This window comes from Molossus molossus, unplaced genomic scaffold (genome assembly GCF_014108415.1).
Source record: "Molossus molossus isolate mMolMol1 unplaced genomic scaffold, mMolMol1.p scaffold_m16_p_16, whole genome shotgun sequence".
NCBI classification, from domain to species: Eukaryota; Metazoa; Chordata; class Mammalia; order Chiroptera; family Molossidae; genus Molossus; species Molossus molossus.
In genome coordinates this window covers 2,743,941-2,763,378 of record NW_023425351.1, presented here as the reverse complement: position 1 = coordinate 2,763,378, position 19,438 = coordinate 2,743,941, and the positions used below count along the sequence as shown (strand labels likewise).

The following is a 19,438-nucleotide window of genomic DNA, read 5'->3' as shown; positions in this document are numbered from 1 at the left end:
ACATGGGCTCAGTCCTGCGGGAGTGTGATGGCAGTGTTTCCCGATCAGCACCATAGCTGTGTTCCTGCAGGAGTGCGTTGGCTGTGATTCTTCATCAGCCTAAGAGCTGAGTCCTTTTGGAGTGTGAGCTCTATGTTTCTCCAATAGCACACCACCTAATTGTCTGTGAGTGTGTGTGTGCTGTCGTTTCTCAGCAGCAGCCAAGCAGAGTTCTTGCAGGCGTGTGATCCCAGTGTATCTGCGTCAGCATAACCTCAGAGTTTCTGCAGGCGTGTGATAGCAGTATGTCTTTATCAGCACCTCAGCTGAGTTACTGCAGGCCTGTCATCGTTGTGTTTCTCAATGGGCACCGTCGCTGAGTTCCTGAAGGAGTGTGATAGCTGTGTTTCTCCATCAGCAAACTTGCTGAGTTTCTTCAAGATTGTGATGGCTGTGTTTCCAACCACCACTCTAGCTGAGTTTCTGCAGAATGTGATCGCCGTGTTTCCCCATCAGCACACTAGCTGCGTTCTTGCTGGAGTGTGATCGCATGTTTCTCTGTCCCAACACCATGTGAGTTCCTGCAAGAGTTTGATCGCTATGTATTCCGATCACGACCATAGATGAATTCTTGCAGGGATGCGATTGCTGTGTTTCTCAATCAGCACGCTAGCTGAGTTCCATCAGGAGTGTGATCGCATGTTTCTCAGTCTCAACACCACCTGAGTTCCTGCAAGAGAATGATGGCTGTGTTTCCTAATCAGCACCATAGCTGTGTTCCTGCAGGAGTGTGTTGGCTGTGTTTCTTCATCGACTAAGAGCTGAGTCCTTTTGGAGTGTGAGCGCTGTGTTTCTCCATTAGCACACCACCTCATTTTCTGGGAGAGTGTGTTCGCTGTGGTTTTCCATCAGCAACCAAGCAGAGTTCTTGCAGGAGTGTGATCCCAGTGTTTCCGCATCAGCAGAACATCTGAGTTTCTGCAGGAGTGTGGGAGCAGTGTTTCTTTATCAGCACACCAGCGGAGTTACTGCAGGACTGTAGTCGCTGTATTTCCCGATCGTCACCATAGCTGAGTTCCTGCAGGAGTGTGATGGCTGTGTTTCTTGATCAGCACCATAGCTGACTTCCTGAAGGAGTATGATCGCTGTATTTCTCGATCAGTACCATAGCTGAGTTCCTGAAGGAGTGTGATCGCTGTGTTTCTCCATCAGCACACTTGATGAGTTTCTGCAAGATTGTGATGGCTGTCTTTCCAATCAGGACACTAGCTGAGTGTCTGCAGAATGTGATCGCCGTGTTTCCCCAGCAGCACACTAGCCGAGTTTCTGCTGGAGTGTGATCACATGTTTCTCAATCACAACACCACCTGAGTTCCTGCAGGAGTGTGATCGCTGTGTTTCAAACAAGCACTGCACCTGCATTGCTTCCAGAGTGTTTTCGCTGTGTTTCTGCCTCAGCACAAGAGCTGAGTATGGCGGGAGTGTGATCGCTGTGTTTCCCAATCAGCACCCTAGCGGAGTTCCTGCAGGAGTGTGAGCCCAGTGTTTCTGCGTCAGCATAACATCTGAGTTTCTCCAGGAGTGTGAGAGCAGTATTTCTGTATCAGCACCCCAGCTGAGCTATTGCAGCTATGTGATCGCCGTGTTTCTCGATCAGCACCACCGCGGAGTTCCTGCAGGACGGTAATCGCTGTGTTTCCTGATCAGCACCATAGCTGAGTTCCTGCAGGAGTGTGAACGCTGTGTTTCTTCTTCAGCACACCAGCTGAGTTATTGCAGAAGTGTCAGCTCAGTGTTTCTCAACCAGCACACCAGCTGAGTTTCTCCAGGAGTGAGAGAGCAGTGTTTTTCTGTCAGCACAGCAGCTGAGTTACTGTGGGAATGTTTTCGTGGTATTGCTCCATCAGCACACTCGCTGAGATTTTGTGGTCGTGTGATCATTGTGTTTCCTCATCCACACACTAGGTAAGTTTTTGCAGGAGTGTGATCACTTGTTCCTCCATCAATACACCCGCTGAGTTCCTGCGGAAGGGTGATCGTCGTACCTCCCTACGGACACACTAGGTGAGTTTCTGCAGAAGTGTGGTCGCGGTGTTTCTCCATTTGCACCTTAGGTGAATATCCACTGGAGTGCGATTGCTGTGTTTTTTTATCAGGACACCAGCTGAGTTCCCGCTTGAGTGTGATCGATGTGTTTCACCCTCAGAACATGGGCTCAGTCCTGCGGGAGTGTGATGGCAGTGTTTCCCGATCAGCACCATAGCTGTGTTCCTGCAGGAGTGCGTTGGCTGTGATTCTTCATCAGCCTAAGAGCTGAGTCCTTTTGGAGTGTGAGCTCTATGTTTCTCCAATAGCACACCACCTAATTGTCTGTGAGTGTGTGTTTGCTGTCGTTTCTCAGCAGCAACCAAGCAGAGTTCTTGCAGGCGTGTGATCCCAGTGTATCTGCGTCAGCATAACCTCAGAGTTTCTGCAGGCGTGTGATAGCAGTATGTCTTTATCAGCACCTCAGCTGAGTTACTGCAGGCCTGTCATCGTTGTGTTTCTCAATGGGCACCGTCGCTGAGTTCCTGAAGGAGTGTGATAGCTGTGTTTCTCCATCAGCAAACTTGCTGAGTTTCTTCAAGATTGTGATGGCTGTGTTTCCAACCACCACTCTAGCTGAGTTTCTGCAGAATGTGATCGCCGTGTTTCCCCATCAGCACACTAGCTGCGTTCTTGCTGGAGTGTGATCGCATGTTTCTCTGTCCCAACACCATGTGAGTTCCTGCAAGAGTTTGATCGCTATGTATTCCGATCACGACCATAGATGAATTCTTGCAGGGATGCGATTGCTGTGTTTCTCAATCAGCACGCTAGCTGAGTTCCATCAGGAGTGTGATCGCATGTTTCTCAGTCTCAACACCACCTGAGTTCCTGCAAGAGAATGATGGCTGTGTTTCCTAATCAGCACCATAGCTGTGTTCCTGCAGGAGTGTGTTGGCTGTGTTTCTTCATCGACTAAGAGCTGAGTCCTTTTGGAGTGTGAGCGCTGTGTTTCTCCATTAGCACACCACCTCATTTTCTGGGAGAGTGTGTTCGCTGTGGTTTTCCATCAGCAACCAAGCAGAGTTCTTGCAGGAGTGTGATCCCAGTGTTTCCGCATCAGCAGAACATCTGAGTTTCTGCAGGAGTGTGGGAGCAGTGTTTCTTTATCAGCACACCAGCGGAGTTACTGCAGGACTGTAGTCGCTGTATTTCCCGATCGTCACCATAGCTGAGTTCCTGCAGGAGTGTGATGGCTGTGTTTCTTGATCAGCACCATAGCTGACTTCCTGAAGGAGTATGATCGCTGTATTTCTCGATCAGTACCATAGCTGAGTTCCTGAAGGAGTGTGATCGCTGTGTTTCTCCATCAGCACACTTGATGAGTTTCTGCAAGATTGTGATGGCTGTCTTTCCAATCAGGACACTAGCTGAGTGTCTGCAGAATGTGATCGCCGTGTTTCCCCAGCAGCACACTAGCCGAGTTTCTGCTGGAGTGTGATCACATGTTTCTCAATCACAACACCACCTGAGTTCCTGCAGGAGTGTGATCGCTGTGTTTCAAACAAGCACTGCACCTGCATTGCTTCCAGAGTGTTTTCGCTGTGTTTCTGCCTCAGCACAAGAGCTGAGTATGGCGGGAGTGTGATCGCTGTGTTTCCCAATCAGCACCCTAGCGGAGTTCCTGCAGGAGTGTGAGCCCAGTGTTTCTGCGTCAGCATAACATCTGAGTTTCTCCAGGAGTGTGAGAGCAGTATTTCTGTATCAGCACCCCAGCTGAGCTATTGCAGCTATGTGATCGCCGTGTTTCTCGATCAGCACCACCGCGGAGTTCCTGCAGGACGGTAATCGCTGTGTTTCCTGATCAGCACCATAGCTGAGTTCCTGCAGGAGTGTGAACGCTGTGTTTCTTCTTCAGCACACCAGCTGAGTTATTGCAGAAGTGTCATCTCAGTGTTTCTCAACCAGCACACCAGCTGAGTTTCTCCAGGAGTGAGAGAGCAGTGTTTTTCTGTCAGCACAGCAGCTGAGTTACTGTGGGAATGTTTTCGTGGTATGGCTCCATCAGCACACTCGCTGAGATTTTGTGGTCGTGTGATCATTGTGTTTCCTCATCCACACACTAGGTAAGTTTTTGCAGGAGTGTGATCACTTGTTCCTCCATCAATACACCCGCTGAGTTCCTGCGGAAGGGTGATCGTCGTACCTCCCTACGGACACACTAGGTGAGTTTCTGCAGAAGTGTGGTCGCGGTGTTTCTCCATTTGCACCTTAGGTGAATATCCACTGGAGTGCGATTGCTGTGTTTTTTTATCAGGACACCAGCTGAGTTCCCGCTTGAGTGTGATCGATGTGTTTCACCCTCAGAACATGGGCTCAGTCCTGCGGGAGTGTGATGGCAGTGTTTCCCGATCAGCACCATAGCTGTGTTCCTGCAGGAGTGCGTTGGCTGTGATTCTTCATCAGCCTAAGAGCTGAGTCCTTTTGGAGTGTGAGCTCTATGTTTCTCCAATAGCACACCACCTAATTGTCTGTGAGTGTTTGTGTGCTGTCGTTTCTCAGCAGCAGCCAAGCAGAGTTCTTGCAGGCGTGTGATCCCAGTGTATCTGCGTCAGCATAACCTCAGAGTTTCTGCAGGCGTGTGATAGCAGTATGTCTTTATCAGCACCTCAGCTGAGTTACTGCAGGCCTGTCATCGTTGTGTTTCTCAATGGGCACCGTCGCTGAGTTCCTGAAGGAGTGTGATAGCTGTGTTTCTCCATCAGCAAACTTGCTGAGTTTCTTCAAGATTGTGATGGCTGTGTTTCCAACCACCACTCTAGCTGAGTTTCTGCAGAATGTGATCGCCGTGTTTCCCCATCAGCACACTAGCTGCGTTCTTGCTGGAGTGTGATCGCATGTTTCTCTGTCCCAACACCATGTGAGTTCCTGCAAGAGTTTGATCGCTATGTATTCCGATCACGACCATAGATGAATTCTTGCAGGGATGCGATTGCTGTGTTTCTCAATCAGCACGCTAGCTGAGTTCCATCAGGAGTGTGATCGCATGTTTCTCAGTCTCAACACCACCTGAGTTCCTGCAAGAGAATGATGGCTGTGTTTCCTAATCAGCACCCTAGCTGTGTTCCTGCAGGAGTGTGTTGGCTGTGTTTCTTCATCGACTAAGAGCTGAGTCCTTTTGGAGTGTGAGCGCTGTGTTTCTCCATTAGCACACCACCTCATTTTCTGGGAGAGTGTGTTCGCTGTGGTTTTCCATCAGCAACCAAGCAGAGTTCTTGCAGGAGTGTGATCCCAGTGTTTCCGCATCAGCAGAACATCTGAGTTTCTGTAGGAGTGTGGGAGCAGTGTTTCTTTATCAGCACACCAGCGGAGTTACTGCAGGACTGTAGTCGCTGTATTTCCCGATCGTCACCATAGCTGAGTTCCTGCAGGAGTGTGATGGCTGTGTTTCTTGATCAGCACCATAGCTGACTTCCTGAAGGAGTATGATCGCTGTATTTCTCGATCAGTACCATAGCTGAGTTCCTGAAGGAGTGTGATCGCTGTGTTTCTCCATCAGCACACTTGATGAGTTTCTGCAAGATTGTGATGGCTGTCTTTCCAATCAGGACACTAGCTGAGTGTCTGCAGAATGTGATCGCCGTGTTTCCCCAGCAGCACACTAGCCGAGTTTCTGCTGCAGTGTGATCACATGTTTCTCAATCACAACACCACCTGAGTTCCTGCAGGAGTGTGATCGCTGTGTTTCAAACAAGCACTGCACCTGCATTGCTTCCAGAGTGTTTTCGCTGTGTTTCTGCCTCAGCACAAGAGCTGAGTATGGCGGGAGTGTGATCGCTGTGTTTCCCAATCAGCACCCTAGCAGAGTTCCTGCAGGAGTGTGAGCCCAGTGTTTCTGTGTCAGCATAACATCTGAGTTTCTCCAGGAGTGTGAACGCTGTGTTTCTTCTTCTGCACACCAGGTGAGTTATTGCAGAAGTGTCATCTCAGTGTTTCTCCATCAGCACACCTGCTAGAAACTATATGAGTGTTATAGCAGTATTTCTCTATCAGCACACCAGCCGAGTTTCTCTGGGAATGTTTTTGCATTGTTTCTCCATCAGCACCAGAGCTGAGTTCCTGCGATTGTGTCATTTCTGTGTTTCTCAATCAGCACATTAGCTGAGTTCCATCAGGAGTGTGTGGCATGTTTCTCAGTGACAACATACCTGAGTTCTTGCAAGAGTATGTTGGCTGTGTTTTCTAATCAGCACCATAGCTGTGTTCCTGCAGGCAAGTTGGCTGTGTGTGTTCCTCTGCAAAAAGCTGAGTCCTGTTGGAGTGTGAGCGCTGTGTTTCTCCATTAGCACACCACCTCATTTTCTGCGAGAGTATGTTCGCTGTAGTTTTCCATCAGCAACCAAGCAGAATTCTTGCAGGAGTGTGATGCCAGTGTTTCTGCTCAGCATAACATCTGAGTTTCTGCAGGAGTGTGATAGCAGTATTTCTTTATCAGCACACCAGGTGAGTAACTGAAGGACTGTAATCACTGTGTTTCCTGATCGGCACCATAGCTGAGTTCCTGCAGGATTGTGATCAGTGTGTTTTTTGGAAGCACCATAGCTGAGTTCTTGCAGGAATGTGATTGCCGTGTTTCTCGATCAGTACCATAGCTGAGTTCCTGAAGGAGTGTTATCGCTTTGTTTCTCTATCAGCACTCTTGATGATTTTCTGCAAGATTTTGATTAATGTGTTTCCAATCAGCATACTAGCTGAGTTTTTACAAGAATATGATCATGGTGTTTCCCCATCAGCACACTAGCTGAGTTCTTTCTGAAGTGTGATCGCATATTTCTCAATCACAACACCACCTGAGTTCCTGCAAGAGTGTGATCGCTGTGTTTCAAACAAGCGCAGCAAATGCATTGCTTCCGGAGTGTTTTCGCTGTGTTTCTCTCTCAACACTGGAGCTGAGTCCTGCCAGAGTGTGGTCGCTGTGTTTCCCAATCAGTATCATAGCTGAGTTTTTGCAGGAGTGTGATCACTGTGTTTGTGATCAGCACCATAGCTTAGTTCCTGCTGCAGTGTGATTCCTCTGTTTCTCCATCACCACACTAGCTGAATTCCTGCAGTAGTGTGATTGCTGTGTTTCCAATAAGCACACTAGTAGATTCTTGAGGGAGTGTGATCGCTCTGTTTACCAATCAGCACTGTACCTGTGGTCCTGCAGGCGTGTGTTTTTACTGTTTCTCCATCAGCACACCATCTGAGATTTCACAGGAATGTGATCCAAGTGTTTCTCTATCAGCACACCAGCTAAGTTACTGCAGGAATGTGATCATTGCGTTTCTTTGTCAGCACACTTGCTGAGTTCCTGCATTGTGTCATCGTGTGTTTCACAATCAGCACACTAGCTGAATTCATGCAGGAGAATGATTGCTGTGTTTCCCAATCAGCTCCGTAGCTGTGTTTCTGCAAAAGTGTGTTGGCTGTGTTTCTTCATCAGCATAAGTGCTGAGTCCTGTGGGAGTTCATCACTGTGTTTCTTCCTTAGCACACCACCTAATTTTATGTGGGAGTGTGATGGCTATACTTTCCATCCGCAACCAAGCAGAGTTCTTGCAGGTGTGTGGTCCCAGTGTTTCTGCGTCAGCATAACATCTGAGTTCCTGCAGGAGTGTGATACAGTATTTCTTTATCAGCACACCAGCTGAGTTATTGCAGGTATGTGATCGCAGTGTTTCTCGATCAGCACCATAGAAGAGTTTCTGCAGGACTGTAAATGCTGTGTTTCCCAATCAGCACCATAGCTGATTTCCTGCAGGAGTGTGATCGCTTTGGTTTTTTTCAGTTACTGCAGGAATGTATTCATGGTGTTTCTCTATCAGCACACTAGCTGAGTTTTTGTGGTCGTGTGATCATTGTGTTTCCTCATCAACACACTAGGTAAGTTTTTGCAGGAGTGTGATCACTTGTTCCTCAATCAATACACATATTGTTTACTGCCGTAGGGTGTTTGTTGTATTTCCCTGTGAACACACTAGGTAAGTTCCTGCAGAAGTGTGGTTGCTGTGGTTTTTTTTTCAGCACACTAGGTGAATTTTTGCAGGAGTGTGATCGCTGTGTTTCTCAATCAGCACACTAGCTGAGTTCCATCAAGCGTGTGATCGCATGTTTCTCAATCACAACCCCTTCTGAGTTTCTGCAGGAGAATGATGGCTGTGTTTCCTAATCAGCATCATAGTTGTGTTCCTGCAGGTGTTTGTTGGTGTTTTTCTTCCTCAGCATTAAAGCTGGGACCTGTTGGACTGTGAGCACTGTGTTTCTCCATTAGCACACCATGTAATTTTCTGGGAGAGTGTGTTCGCTGTGGTTTTCTATCAGCAACCAAGCAGAGTTCTTGCAGGAGTGTGATCCCAGTGTTTCCGCATCAGCAGAACATCTGAGTTTCTGCAGGAGTGTGGGAGCAGTGTTTCTTTATCAGCACACCAGCTGAGTTACTGCAGGACTGTAATCGCTGTATTTCCCGATCGTCACCATAGCAGAGTTCCTGCAGGAGTGTGATCACTGTGGTTCCCATCAGCACCATAGCTGAGTTCCAGCAGGAGTGTGATTGCTGTGTTTATCCATCAGCTCTAGAGCTGAGACCTACAAGAGTGTGATTACTGTGTTTCTTCATCAGGACTCCAGCTGAGTTTCAGCGGGAGTGTGATCGCTGTGTTTCCCAATCAGCACCAAAGCTGAGTTCCTGCAGGAATGTAGTCTTTGTTTCCCAAACTGCACCATAGATGAATTCCTGCAGGAATATGATTGCTGTGTTTCTCCTTTAGCACACTTGCTGTGTTCCTGTGGGAGTGTGATCAATGTGTTTCTCCTGCAGCACACCAGTTGAATTTTTGCAGGAGTGTCATCTCAGTGTTTCTCAATCAACATACCAGCTGAGTTTCTACAGGAGTGTGATAGCAGTGTTTCTCTATCAGCACTCCAGCTGAGTTTCTGTGGGAATGTATTCAGGGTGTTTCTTTATCAGCACCAGAGCTGAGTTCCTGCGATAGTGTGATCACTGTGTTTCTCAATCAGCACAGCAGTTGACTTCCATCAGGAGTGTTATCCCAGTGTTTCTCCATCAGTACACTAGCTGACTTTCTGCTGGAATGTAATCATTGTGTTTGCCCATCAGTAAACTAGGTATGTTTCTGCATGAGTGTGTTTGCTGTGTTTTCTCATCAACACACTAGGTGTATTTTTTCAGGAGTGTGATTGGTGTGTTTCTTCATCACCACACCAGCTGAGTGTTTGCCGGAGTGTGATAGCACTGTTACTCTAACAGCACAGCTGCTGATTTACTGCCAGAGTGTCGTCACTGTGTTTATTCATCAGGACACTAGCTGAGTTTTTGTGGAGTGTGATCACTGTTTCTCCATCAGCTCACTAGCTGAGTTTCTTCAGGAGTGTCATTGCTGTGTTTATTCATCAGGACACTGGCTGAGTTCCTGTGGGAGTGTGACTGCTGTGTCTCCATTAGCACACCAGCTGAGTTTCTGCAAATGTGTGATTGATGTGTTTCCCAATCAGCTCTGTAGCTAGTTCCTGCAGGAGTGTGTCTGCTGTGTTTCCTCATCAGCACACCAGTTTAGTTCTGTCGGGAATGTGATCACAGTTTTTGTCCATCAGCACACCAGCTGAGTTCCTGCAGGCATTGGACCACTGTGTTTTCAATCAGCATGCTAGCTGAGTTTTGTGGTAGTGTAATCATTGTGTTTCTACATCAGCATACTAGCTGAGTTTTTGCAGGAGAGTGATCACTGAGCTGCTCCATCAGCATACTATCTGAGTTTCTGCAGGAGTCTGATTGTGTTGTTTGTTCATCAGCACACTAGTTGTGTTTGCGGTAGTGTGATTATTGTGTTTCCCTATCAACACACTAGGTAAGTTTTGCTGTAGTGTGATTGTTGTGTTTCTCCATCAAAACACTCGGTAAGTTTTGCGGTAGTGTGATTGCTGTGTTTCCCATCAGCTCACTAGCTGAGTCTCTTCAAACGTCTTCTGAGAGCTGAGGCTTGCTCACGTTTCAGACGTCTAACCCCTGCTGTACTGGGGACCATGTTCTGAGCCCTCAGATCCCGCTCTTAAAATTCAGCGAGGTCTATTCCTTGTAATGTTTGTTGTCTGTGATTACTTGTTGTAAGATACATTTCTAGTAAGTTACAACCATTTTTCATTATTGCGAGCTTGTAAAAAAGAATCTTCAACGTCTCAAAACCCAACGTGAACACTCAAGCTGGAGCGCTGAGACAGCACTGCGGGCGGGCATGGGACGCCCTCTCCATCCGTGGACAGGAAAAGGGAGGATGAGAAAACTAAGAAAGAAAATTGGTCCAGAAAGAATGGACCAATTTGTCAACCAAAAGAGATTGTCAATATTAGTTAAAAGAAGCAGTAAAACAAAAATAATTTTAGGGATAAAGAATGTCATACCCTGGATGGTTTGGCTCAGCAGTTAGAACATCAGCCCTGAGACAGAAGAGTTGTGGGTTTGATTCTAGTCAAGGGCACGTACCTCAGTTGCATTTTGGTCCCTGGCCCTGGTTGGGGTCGTGCAAAAGGCAACTAATTGATTTGTTTCTCTGACATCGATGTTTCTCTCTCTCTCTCTCCCCCTCTCACCTGAGGAAAATATCCTCAGGTGAGAATAAAAGTAAATAATAAAAAGAATGCCACTATATAATGTTGAAAGTTTCAATTCCTCATTAATATACCCCAATTCTAAAAACTTATAATAAATGAAAGAAATGCATAAAACAAAAATGAATGCAAGGAAGAGAAATTAACAAACACAGCATCAGAGTGTGAAACTACAACACATCACTATTGATTGATCATGCAACCAAAAACAGCTACCAAAGATAGAAAAGATTGGAGAACCCAATTGACGAGTAGTAATGGCTATAAATAGAACCTAGTACCAAAGAATTAGAAACCACCTGTTTTTTTTTTTATTAATACCCACTTGATATTTTTCCATTTTTTTTCTTTTTTATTAATTAATTTTTGTTACAGATGTTTCTCCTTTTCCCCCCACTGATTCCCCCCTCCCCAACCCTCCCTGCCTTGTCCCCAGTTTGTTGTCCATGTCCACTGTTCATGTATACATGCATATAAGTTCTTTGGTTTATCTCTCCCCCACCATCCCCTCTTCTGGGGATTGTCAGTCTGTACCCCACTTCCACATCTCTGGGACTACCCCATTCCTCAGACTGTTTTGTTCATTATATTCCACAAATAAGTGAGATCATGTGATACTTGTCTTTCTCTGTTTGGCTTGTTTCACTTAGGATGATACTTTCCAGGTCCCTCCATGTCGTCTCAAAGGATAAAAGGTCTTTCTTTCTTACAGCTGCGTAGTACTCCATTGGGTATATGTACCACTACTTTTTTATCCATTTGTCTACTGATGGACACTTGGGCTGTTTCCAGATCTTAGCTATTGTAAATAGTGCTGCTACAAACATGGGGGTCCCTATATTCTTTCTGGTTGGTGTTTCAGGCTTCTTAGGGTATATTCCTAGAAGTGGGATCACTGGGTCAAATGGAAGTTCAATTTTTAATTTTTTGAGGTAACACCATACTGTTTTCCATAGTTGCTGCACCAGTCTGCATTCCCACCAGCAGTGCACTAGAGTCCCCTTTTCTCCACACCCTCCCCAACACTTGTTGTTTGATGATTTATTGATGGTGGCCATTCTCCACCTGTTCTTATTTAAATTTTTTTTCTTTATTGATTTTAGAGAGAGAAGGGAGAGAGAGAGAGAGACAGAAACACTGATGAGAGAGAACATCAACTGGCCGCCTCCCCACTGGGGATTGGCCCACAACCTGGGCATGTGCCCTGACCAGGAATTGAACTAGCGACCTCTTGGGCATGGGTTGCCGCTCAACTACTGAGCCACAGCAGCTGGGCCACCTGTTCTTCCTAATGCCTCACAGAAAAATCACAAGTAATCATCTCCTAGGCCAGAGAAGGCTCAGTGTGTTTCTCCGCACTGGCATCTCCCACCCACATCCTGTGAAGGCAAGCCTTACCCCATGGCTCCGATCCTGCCCACTGACACAGGAGAACTCACTCCAAACCAAAGCTTCAGTGCCCGGCTACCAACCTGAGAGGCAGGCCTCCATTTGTACAAAGGTAATGCCATTAAAAACAGCATTTTTGCATATTTCAGGACAGTTTGCACAGGGCAGTTGTTAATATCACCTGCTCCATGTGTTCCTTCATGTTACACTTTGACCTTGTAAGCCAGTGATGGTTTCTGCCAACCTATGAATTGAAGGGTGCCCCTGGACTTGTCAACTTGGCCCCAGTGAGAATCAGGCCGAAACAGGGTGACCTTCATCAGGCATTGTGAACATTTAAAATAGAAGTGCAGTTCATTCCTGCCCGGGAATCTGCACCAGAACAGCATGTGTGCATTGCAGCAGGAGATGATAAGTCGGTTTTGTTTGTGCTGAGAAGCCAGCACCCTTCGTGAGAAGCTTGACAAGGAAGGAAAGGGCTTAGCTCAAAGGAAACATAAGTAGGTCAGTTATCTGGTACCCAGAAATATCCCCATCTACCTTTGTCCATACAGTTTTTAATTTTCTGGCATAAATTCCCCAGTGTGCCCAGACCTCTTGGCGAACCCCAGGCCCCGATCCCCAACACAGATCCTCATGGAAAGGGGGACGAGGAAGGCTGGGGAGGGACCAGGATTCAGGTAGCCCAGAAGGAGACAGAAGGGCTGGACCTGCATAGGGCAGCCTAGGGCACCTCACCCTTTGTCCACACATGAAGATGACGGTAGCCATTGAGGGTCCAAAAATATGCCAGTCTTTACACCAGACACTAGACAGCCTTCTGGTGTAATAAAACACCCAGCAGCACAGAGTTCAGGAGCAGAGAGAGACGAAAGGCGGTGGGTAATTAAGCTAATCCTAGGCAATCAATAAGATACCATCTAATTAAATTACAAATCTCACCTTTGGTGGTGCATTTTTGGGTACAAGACATGACTGAGAAAGAATCCCAAGATAAACCTCCAGGCATCAGGGCAGAAAACTTTCAATCAACACAACACACTATTCCATACACATAAAAATAGCGCAGGGCTGACCCTCAGACTTGGAAGATCCATGCCTAAGCTTCACCTCCAACTGTTATTTAACATCCGTAAACAAGAACACGAGAGAAGTGATTCCCCTGCCATCATCTCTACACTTGCACAGGGCTGGTGCATCGGGAGGGAAGCCAGCCCTTTTCTGCCGCTGGGTGGTGGTTGCCTCAATCAAGGTCCTTCACTTAAAAAGACCCACCTGTCCAGGATTCATGACCAAAGTAAATCAAGTAACAGAAAATTAAAATTTTAAAGTTAAAATGCAGTTCATAACATATATTTGTACTTCTTACAGGTGGTTCTCCTTGACACCAGGTTCACTGTGATATCACTGAATCCCAGGAACCCTGCTAGGAACCCCGGTAGAGTGCCGATTCCTGTGCTCTGTTGGCATTAGTGGTTTCATACTCCACCAGAGACTTTGTTATTTTCCTTTGTCTATATCCCCCAGGTTAAAAAAAAAGAAAAAAGATTCCTATCCTTCAAAAGGATTGAATTCCAAAATGAGTGGTTTCTTTCTAGATCTATTTTCATTTAACTATGGAATTCAACTGCAATTGGATTCTTTCTTTGTAAACTTCAACTTCTTACTACTTGAATATCTTAAAATTGCAAACTATTTTAATAAAAAGAGACCACCCTTGTTCAAAGACTCGTACAGTTAATTAAAGTGCTCGTGATATATGTGCCGCACTCAGAGCAGAAATGACAGCCTGAGAGGGTAGGGTTCCATTACAAGTGCTCCTTTGGCCCGGCCGGTGTGGCTCAGTGGTTGAGCGTCGACCCTGCACAGAGAGGTTGCCGGTTTGATTCCCGGTCAGGACACATGCCCAGGTTGTGGGTCCAATCCCCAGTGGGGGGCATGCAGGAGGCGGCCAATTGATGTCTCTCTCATCGATGTTTCTCTCTCTTCCCCTCTCTCAAATCAATAAAGAAAAATAATTTTTTTTAAAAGTGCTCCTCTTCGGTGTCCCTTCTGATCCTGAAATAGAGAGGCAGGGTGCCTGGGTCCAAGCGCCCCTCGCTGACGCCATCTGGAGGAGCTTCCATAGACGGACACTGTTCTTAGGGAGCCCAGGGGAGGGCCCGACGTAGGCCGCGCTCAGAGCTGTGGGTGCCCCTAGTCGTAAATGACATGCAGACACAGTGGGGTGAGGTAGTAGCTTCCGCTCTCACCCCACGTGGCTCCATGAGACCCTGAGCCGCTGTGGCTGAGGGAGTCTGCCCTGCTCTGCCCCCACCTTGCCTCATCCTCTCTGCTGCCCTCGAGCCCGGGCCTCTTCCTGTCTGGGCTGCAAGGTCCCAGTCACTTCATCTGCAGTAGCTCCTGTCAAGTCCACAACCTTTATCAAGTATGTTTCTGAGCACACCTGGTTGTCTTCAATACTACATTTCCAGGTAAATTACTTATTACACCTGAGAGTCATTTTCCTCTTGAGATGGAGCTTCGTCCCCTCTGTCTCCGCCATGGTTTACATATCAACAGTATACTAACTGTGGACAGGAAAGAGGGAAACTCTACTTTCCACCAGTGGAGACACTGGACTGGACTGTGGGGACTCCCCAGCCCCATCAATGTCCTGGAGCTCCCATCACCTGGGTTCACTCGCATGGTGGTTAACCGTGGTCTCCAGGCCTCTGCTGCTCCTCATGAGAGGAGGATCCAAATGCCCCGTCCTCGAATCTGGACTGGCCTTGGTGACTTGCTGGACAAGATCATGTGTCAGGAGACTGAGACATGGCGGGACTTCTGGACTATAAGGAGCCTCTCGCACCGCCGGGGAAGAGTGGCCCCTGCTAAGAACTCATCTTCCCTGAGACCACCCTGCTGGCAGGAAACCCAGCTGCTCATGTTGGGGCTGAGTGGAAACAGGTACTGAGCCAGCCCCCCGGTTTCCCAGCCATTCCATCCCAGGCTCAGCCATATGAGAGGAAGACACTGGGGGGCTGGAAAAAACAAGCAATTCTCTGCAATACCAGCCGGGTGTCCTGCAACTGAACTGAATTCTGACAGTCTGAGGACAGCCTCAGGTCACACAGATTAGAGGTTCAGTCTTACATGGCTGGCCCCCCTCTCTCTCTCACTCACACACACACACACACACACACACACACACACACACACACACCTCAAACCCAAGGAGCAAGTCCCAGCTGCCATCTATGCTTCTGACAACAGGCTGTCGATCAGAGCTCCCAGCCACCCCTCCTTGAATCCAGTTAATTTGCTAGAGTGACTCAGAACTCAGGGAAACATTCACCGGGCTACCTCAGGGGATCAAGGGTGCAGATGAACAGCAGACGGAGGAGATGCTCGGGGTGAGGTGTGTGGAAAGCACACCGGAGCTCCCAGGCCTCGCCCTGCCCCGTCCCAGCACCTTCACAGCCACCAGCCCAAAGCTCTCCAAACCCTGTACGTTGGGGTTTTATTTGTGTTCCATCACAGAGGCATGGTCCATCATTAACTCCCTTTTCAGCCCTTCTTCCTTTTCAAGAGAATGGGAGACAGGGATGAAAATTGCAAGCTTCACCCTGGCCGGGTAGCTCAGTTGGGTCAAGCATCATCCCAGTACACCAAGGTTGCGGGTTTAATTCCTGGTCAGGGCACATACAAGAATAAACTAATGAATGCGTGAATAAGTAGAACAACAAATCCATGTTTCTCTCTCTCCCTCCCTCGTCTCTCTAAAAATCAATTGATAAAAATAAAATTAAAAGCCTTCAAAAATTTTACAAAGAAAATTACAAGCGACTTACCATGGCTTGGTCCTTCCGGTGACCAGCCCTCCCCCAGGAGCCACCCAGAGTCACCCCATTAGAGCACAGAAACACCCCTACAGCCAGGAACGTGCAAGGCTGTCAGGAGCTCTGTGTCTCCTGTTCTCTCACTGTGTCCCAGCAAACCTTGGATCCCGGCCCCAGACGTCGGCCCGTCGAGTCTTCCCAGCTCTCTCCAGCCACCCCCAGCCGAGGGCCGCTCATCATGAGCACAGAGGATCCCTCTCTGCTTGCTTGTCCTTGGGTAACTTCCTGAGCCACAAAACTATGAGCCTAGCGAGATAGCTGTTGGGTTACAGCATTAAGTTTGGGGGAGATTTGTTCTGCAGCAGGAGAGAAGGGGGACAGCTGGAAGATGCTCTCCTTGGGTGTGTGGAGTCATTTCACAATGTTCATCCAGAAAGGTCCTGGCCGGTCTGGCTCAGCGGTTAGAGCGTCGGCCTGTGGACCAGAGAGTCCCGCGCTTCGGTTCCCGCTAAGGGCATGTACCTCGGTTGCAGTTTGTCCTCGGCCCTGGTTGGGGTTGTGTGAGTGGCAGCCAGTCGATATGTCTCTCTCACATAGATGTTTCTCTCTCCCTCCCTCCCTCTTTCCCTCCAGTTCTATCTGAAGATGAATGCAAAATTGTCCTCTGGTGAGGATAAAAAAAAAGAAGAAGAAGAAGCTGGCACTAGGTCCGGCTTATGGGGCTCAGTGGTTGAGCATTGACCCATGAACCGGGAGATTCTGGTTCGATTCCCGGTCAGGACACATGCCCAGGTTGTGAGCCCAAGTCGCAGTGGGGAACATGCAGGAGGTGGCCAAGTGATGTTCCCATTCATTGATGTTTCTCTCCCTCTCTCCCTCTCACTTCCTCTCTACCTAAAATCAATACAGAAAAACAGAAAGAGAAGCTGGCCCCAGAACACGTGGTGTGTCCCAGCGCTGCCTACGGAAGGCCTGGCCAGGGGGACATGTTCTTCTTGGAGGGAATCCCTGCTCCAAGCACAGTGTGATTTTAGTGTCACAGGAAAATACACAATGTCTGTCTTCTCTTTTCACAGGTACCTGCGATGTTATTACTTTGCTGTTCGCAGTTTGATTACCATCGGGGGCCTTCCAGAACCACAGACTTTGTTTGAAATTGTTTTTCAACTGCTGAACTTCTTCCTGGGCGTGTTTGTGTTCTCCAGCGCGATTGGCCAGGTAAACTGCGAGGTGATGAGCAGGTGCACAGCGCTGCCACGAGCAGGTCTGTCAGCATCGCAGAGGGGCCGCAAACCCTGCTGCACTTTCCTCAGAGTGACTGCGTCGTCGGAGGCCTGCGCACAGTGAGCGTCGGGCTAGACTCACGGCAAAGGCCCGTTTCTGAAGTAACTTCCTTCCTAGAGCTTCTAAAAACCTTTACAAGCTCCCAAATGTAATTAAACTTCAAATAGTGTCATAAAATCCCTGGGTTAGAACCCACTTCAGAGGGTCCTGCAGTGCAGAGGTGAGCAGATGCCCCTGAATTAACTGAATGAAGATACCATGGCTTCATAAATATTTGTTATGGAATCAGTGTCGAAGGAAAAGAAAGCAGGTGCATAAGTAACCACTGCAAGGTGGTTGGCATTTGCAAGAGACAGAGCCCAGTGCCTGTGAAATCCCGGATTCACAAGAACCAGACGCTGGGTGTCAGAACACCCTTGAAGTCCCACAGCACGAAGGTCCTCCACGTGCTGACGTCTGCGAGGGGAGAGGCCACGTTGAGACCCATGCATTAGAGTCAGACAAAACCGCAGAGAGGATCTCCCCACTAGATGAGCAGCGGGTCCGCTCACCAAGCCAGCGTGTGAATAAAAGCCATGCTTAATGAAGTTTAGCGATGCCCACCTGCTTGATAGCACCTGAGCAGGACCACACAGTCAAAACTCAACACCTACCGCTGTGAGTGGCAAGGATCCGTCCCACAGGAACCAGAGGAGAGAGAACTGTGTGAGCTCCCAGGAAGTTCCTTGGAAGAGCATGCATTTGAAACATCTTTTGAAAAGCAGATAAGGTTCGGTACTAATAGATGGGTGGCTCCCCCACCAGAGACGGCAGGGATGAGGAACAGACGTGTCGCAGGAAGTGGAATGAGCACCAGAAGACCGGGAGTGAAGGCGCTTGTAAGCCGGACAGGACGCTTAGGGGCTCGGTGGTAAAGATACTTACTTTACCCTAAAAGCCGTGAGAAGTCAGCCAGGGGAGGCTTTTGAACAAAGAAGAGATTCAAGAAAGATTAACCAAAATAGAATATAAACTGCAGGGGTGGTACTTTTTTAAAATGGAGGTTCTGTTATTGCTTAGGTGTGGCGAGGCCGACAGGCCAGGATGCAATTGGCATCAAAACCACAGATTGTTTTACGAATAGATCCAAGAAGGTGGGTCACATCACACCAAAGGGGCCACCGGAAGAAGCACCGGGAGCAATAGGTGAGCAGGGCAGGCGGGGTTAGGACCAGGAGTTCAGGTGGTGGTGCGGGCTCTGGGGTGTGGGAGCGATCTCTGGTGCTGTGGTGCTGGCCCTGCGTGGCCAGGGCCGGCTGAGCAGGACCAGGACCGACTGTGAGAGCCCAGGAAAGAAGGCTCCGTGTGGGTCATTTGCATATGAAAGGTGCAATCTCAGGAGTAAACTAGCGGAAGGGGAGGTCCCAGACAGCAAAACACAGAAAACAAAAATCGTGGTTAACTCAATTACACAGGGCTAAGGCAACTCCAGCCTGAGCATGGTGAGAGAGAGGAGAGGTTGTGAAAACAACTCAATCTAGAAAATACTCAGGTTTGAGAAGAGACACCAAGCAGTTAAAATCTGTAAGTATAAAATATAATCTTAATGGCTGGGGAGATGCATTCATGGTGATTGAAACTAGCTGGTCTAGAAAAATGCGGTTCGAGTTCACATGTGTCGTTACACTGCTATAAGCTAGAGCCACAGAATATAATGTTGGTACTAGTAGCAAAACCCAGAATGTATTTAGCACTTCCTGTGTCCAAGGCAATGTTTACAAGATCGAAAACTATATCTTGCTCCATTTCAATAGTCTTGCTCCTCAAAGTGTGGTCTTCAGACCTGCAGCAGTGTCTCTGGGGAAGTCAGAACCAGGACAGACCCAGTTCAAAGGAGCTGACATCTTCATTTCGCAAGCTCCTCAGGGGGCCCACGCACCCAGGGAGTCTGAGAAGCGATGTCTTACACACCACCCCGCACCTGCCTTTCTGTTGGATTTGAGATTCCAACAGGAATGGGAAGAAATACCAAGCTACTGAAAGGCAGAAGCATGGAGTCCAAGAGAAAGACTGTGGCAAGAGGTGAAGATCTGTGCCTTAAAATCTCACAGCAAGTCACGATGATGCAGAGAGCAATCAGGACCGTACGTAAGAGGGCTGTGCCTTAAAATCTCACAGCGAGTCAGATGATGCAGAGAGCAATCAGGAACGTACGTAAGAGGGCTGTGCCTTAAAATCTCACAGCGAGTCAGATGATGCAGAGGGCAATCAGGAACGTACGTAAGAGGGCTGTGCCT

The 19,438-nt window shown here is 48.1% G+C and overlaps 1 protein-coding gene across 1 annotated transcript in view; it reads left to right on the top strand.

The window, feature by feature from the left end:
• CNGB3 (cyclic nucleotide gated channel subunit beta 3) overlaps positions 1 to 19,438 on the top strand; it is a 141,225-nt gene that overhangs the window by 91,366 nt on the left and 30,421 nt on the right. The window contains exon 10 of the mRNA XM_036264453.1: positions 16,955 to 17,096. Coding sequence (XP_036120346.1) covers positions 16,955 to 17,096 — 142 coding nt within the window. The remainder of the gene's footprint in view (positions 1 to 16,954; positions 17,097 to 19,438) is intronic.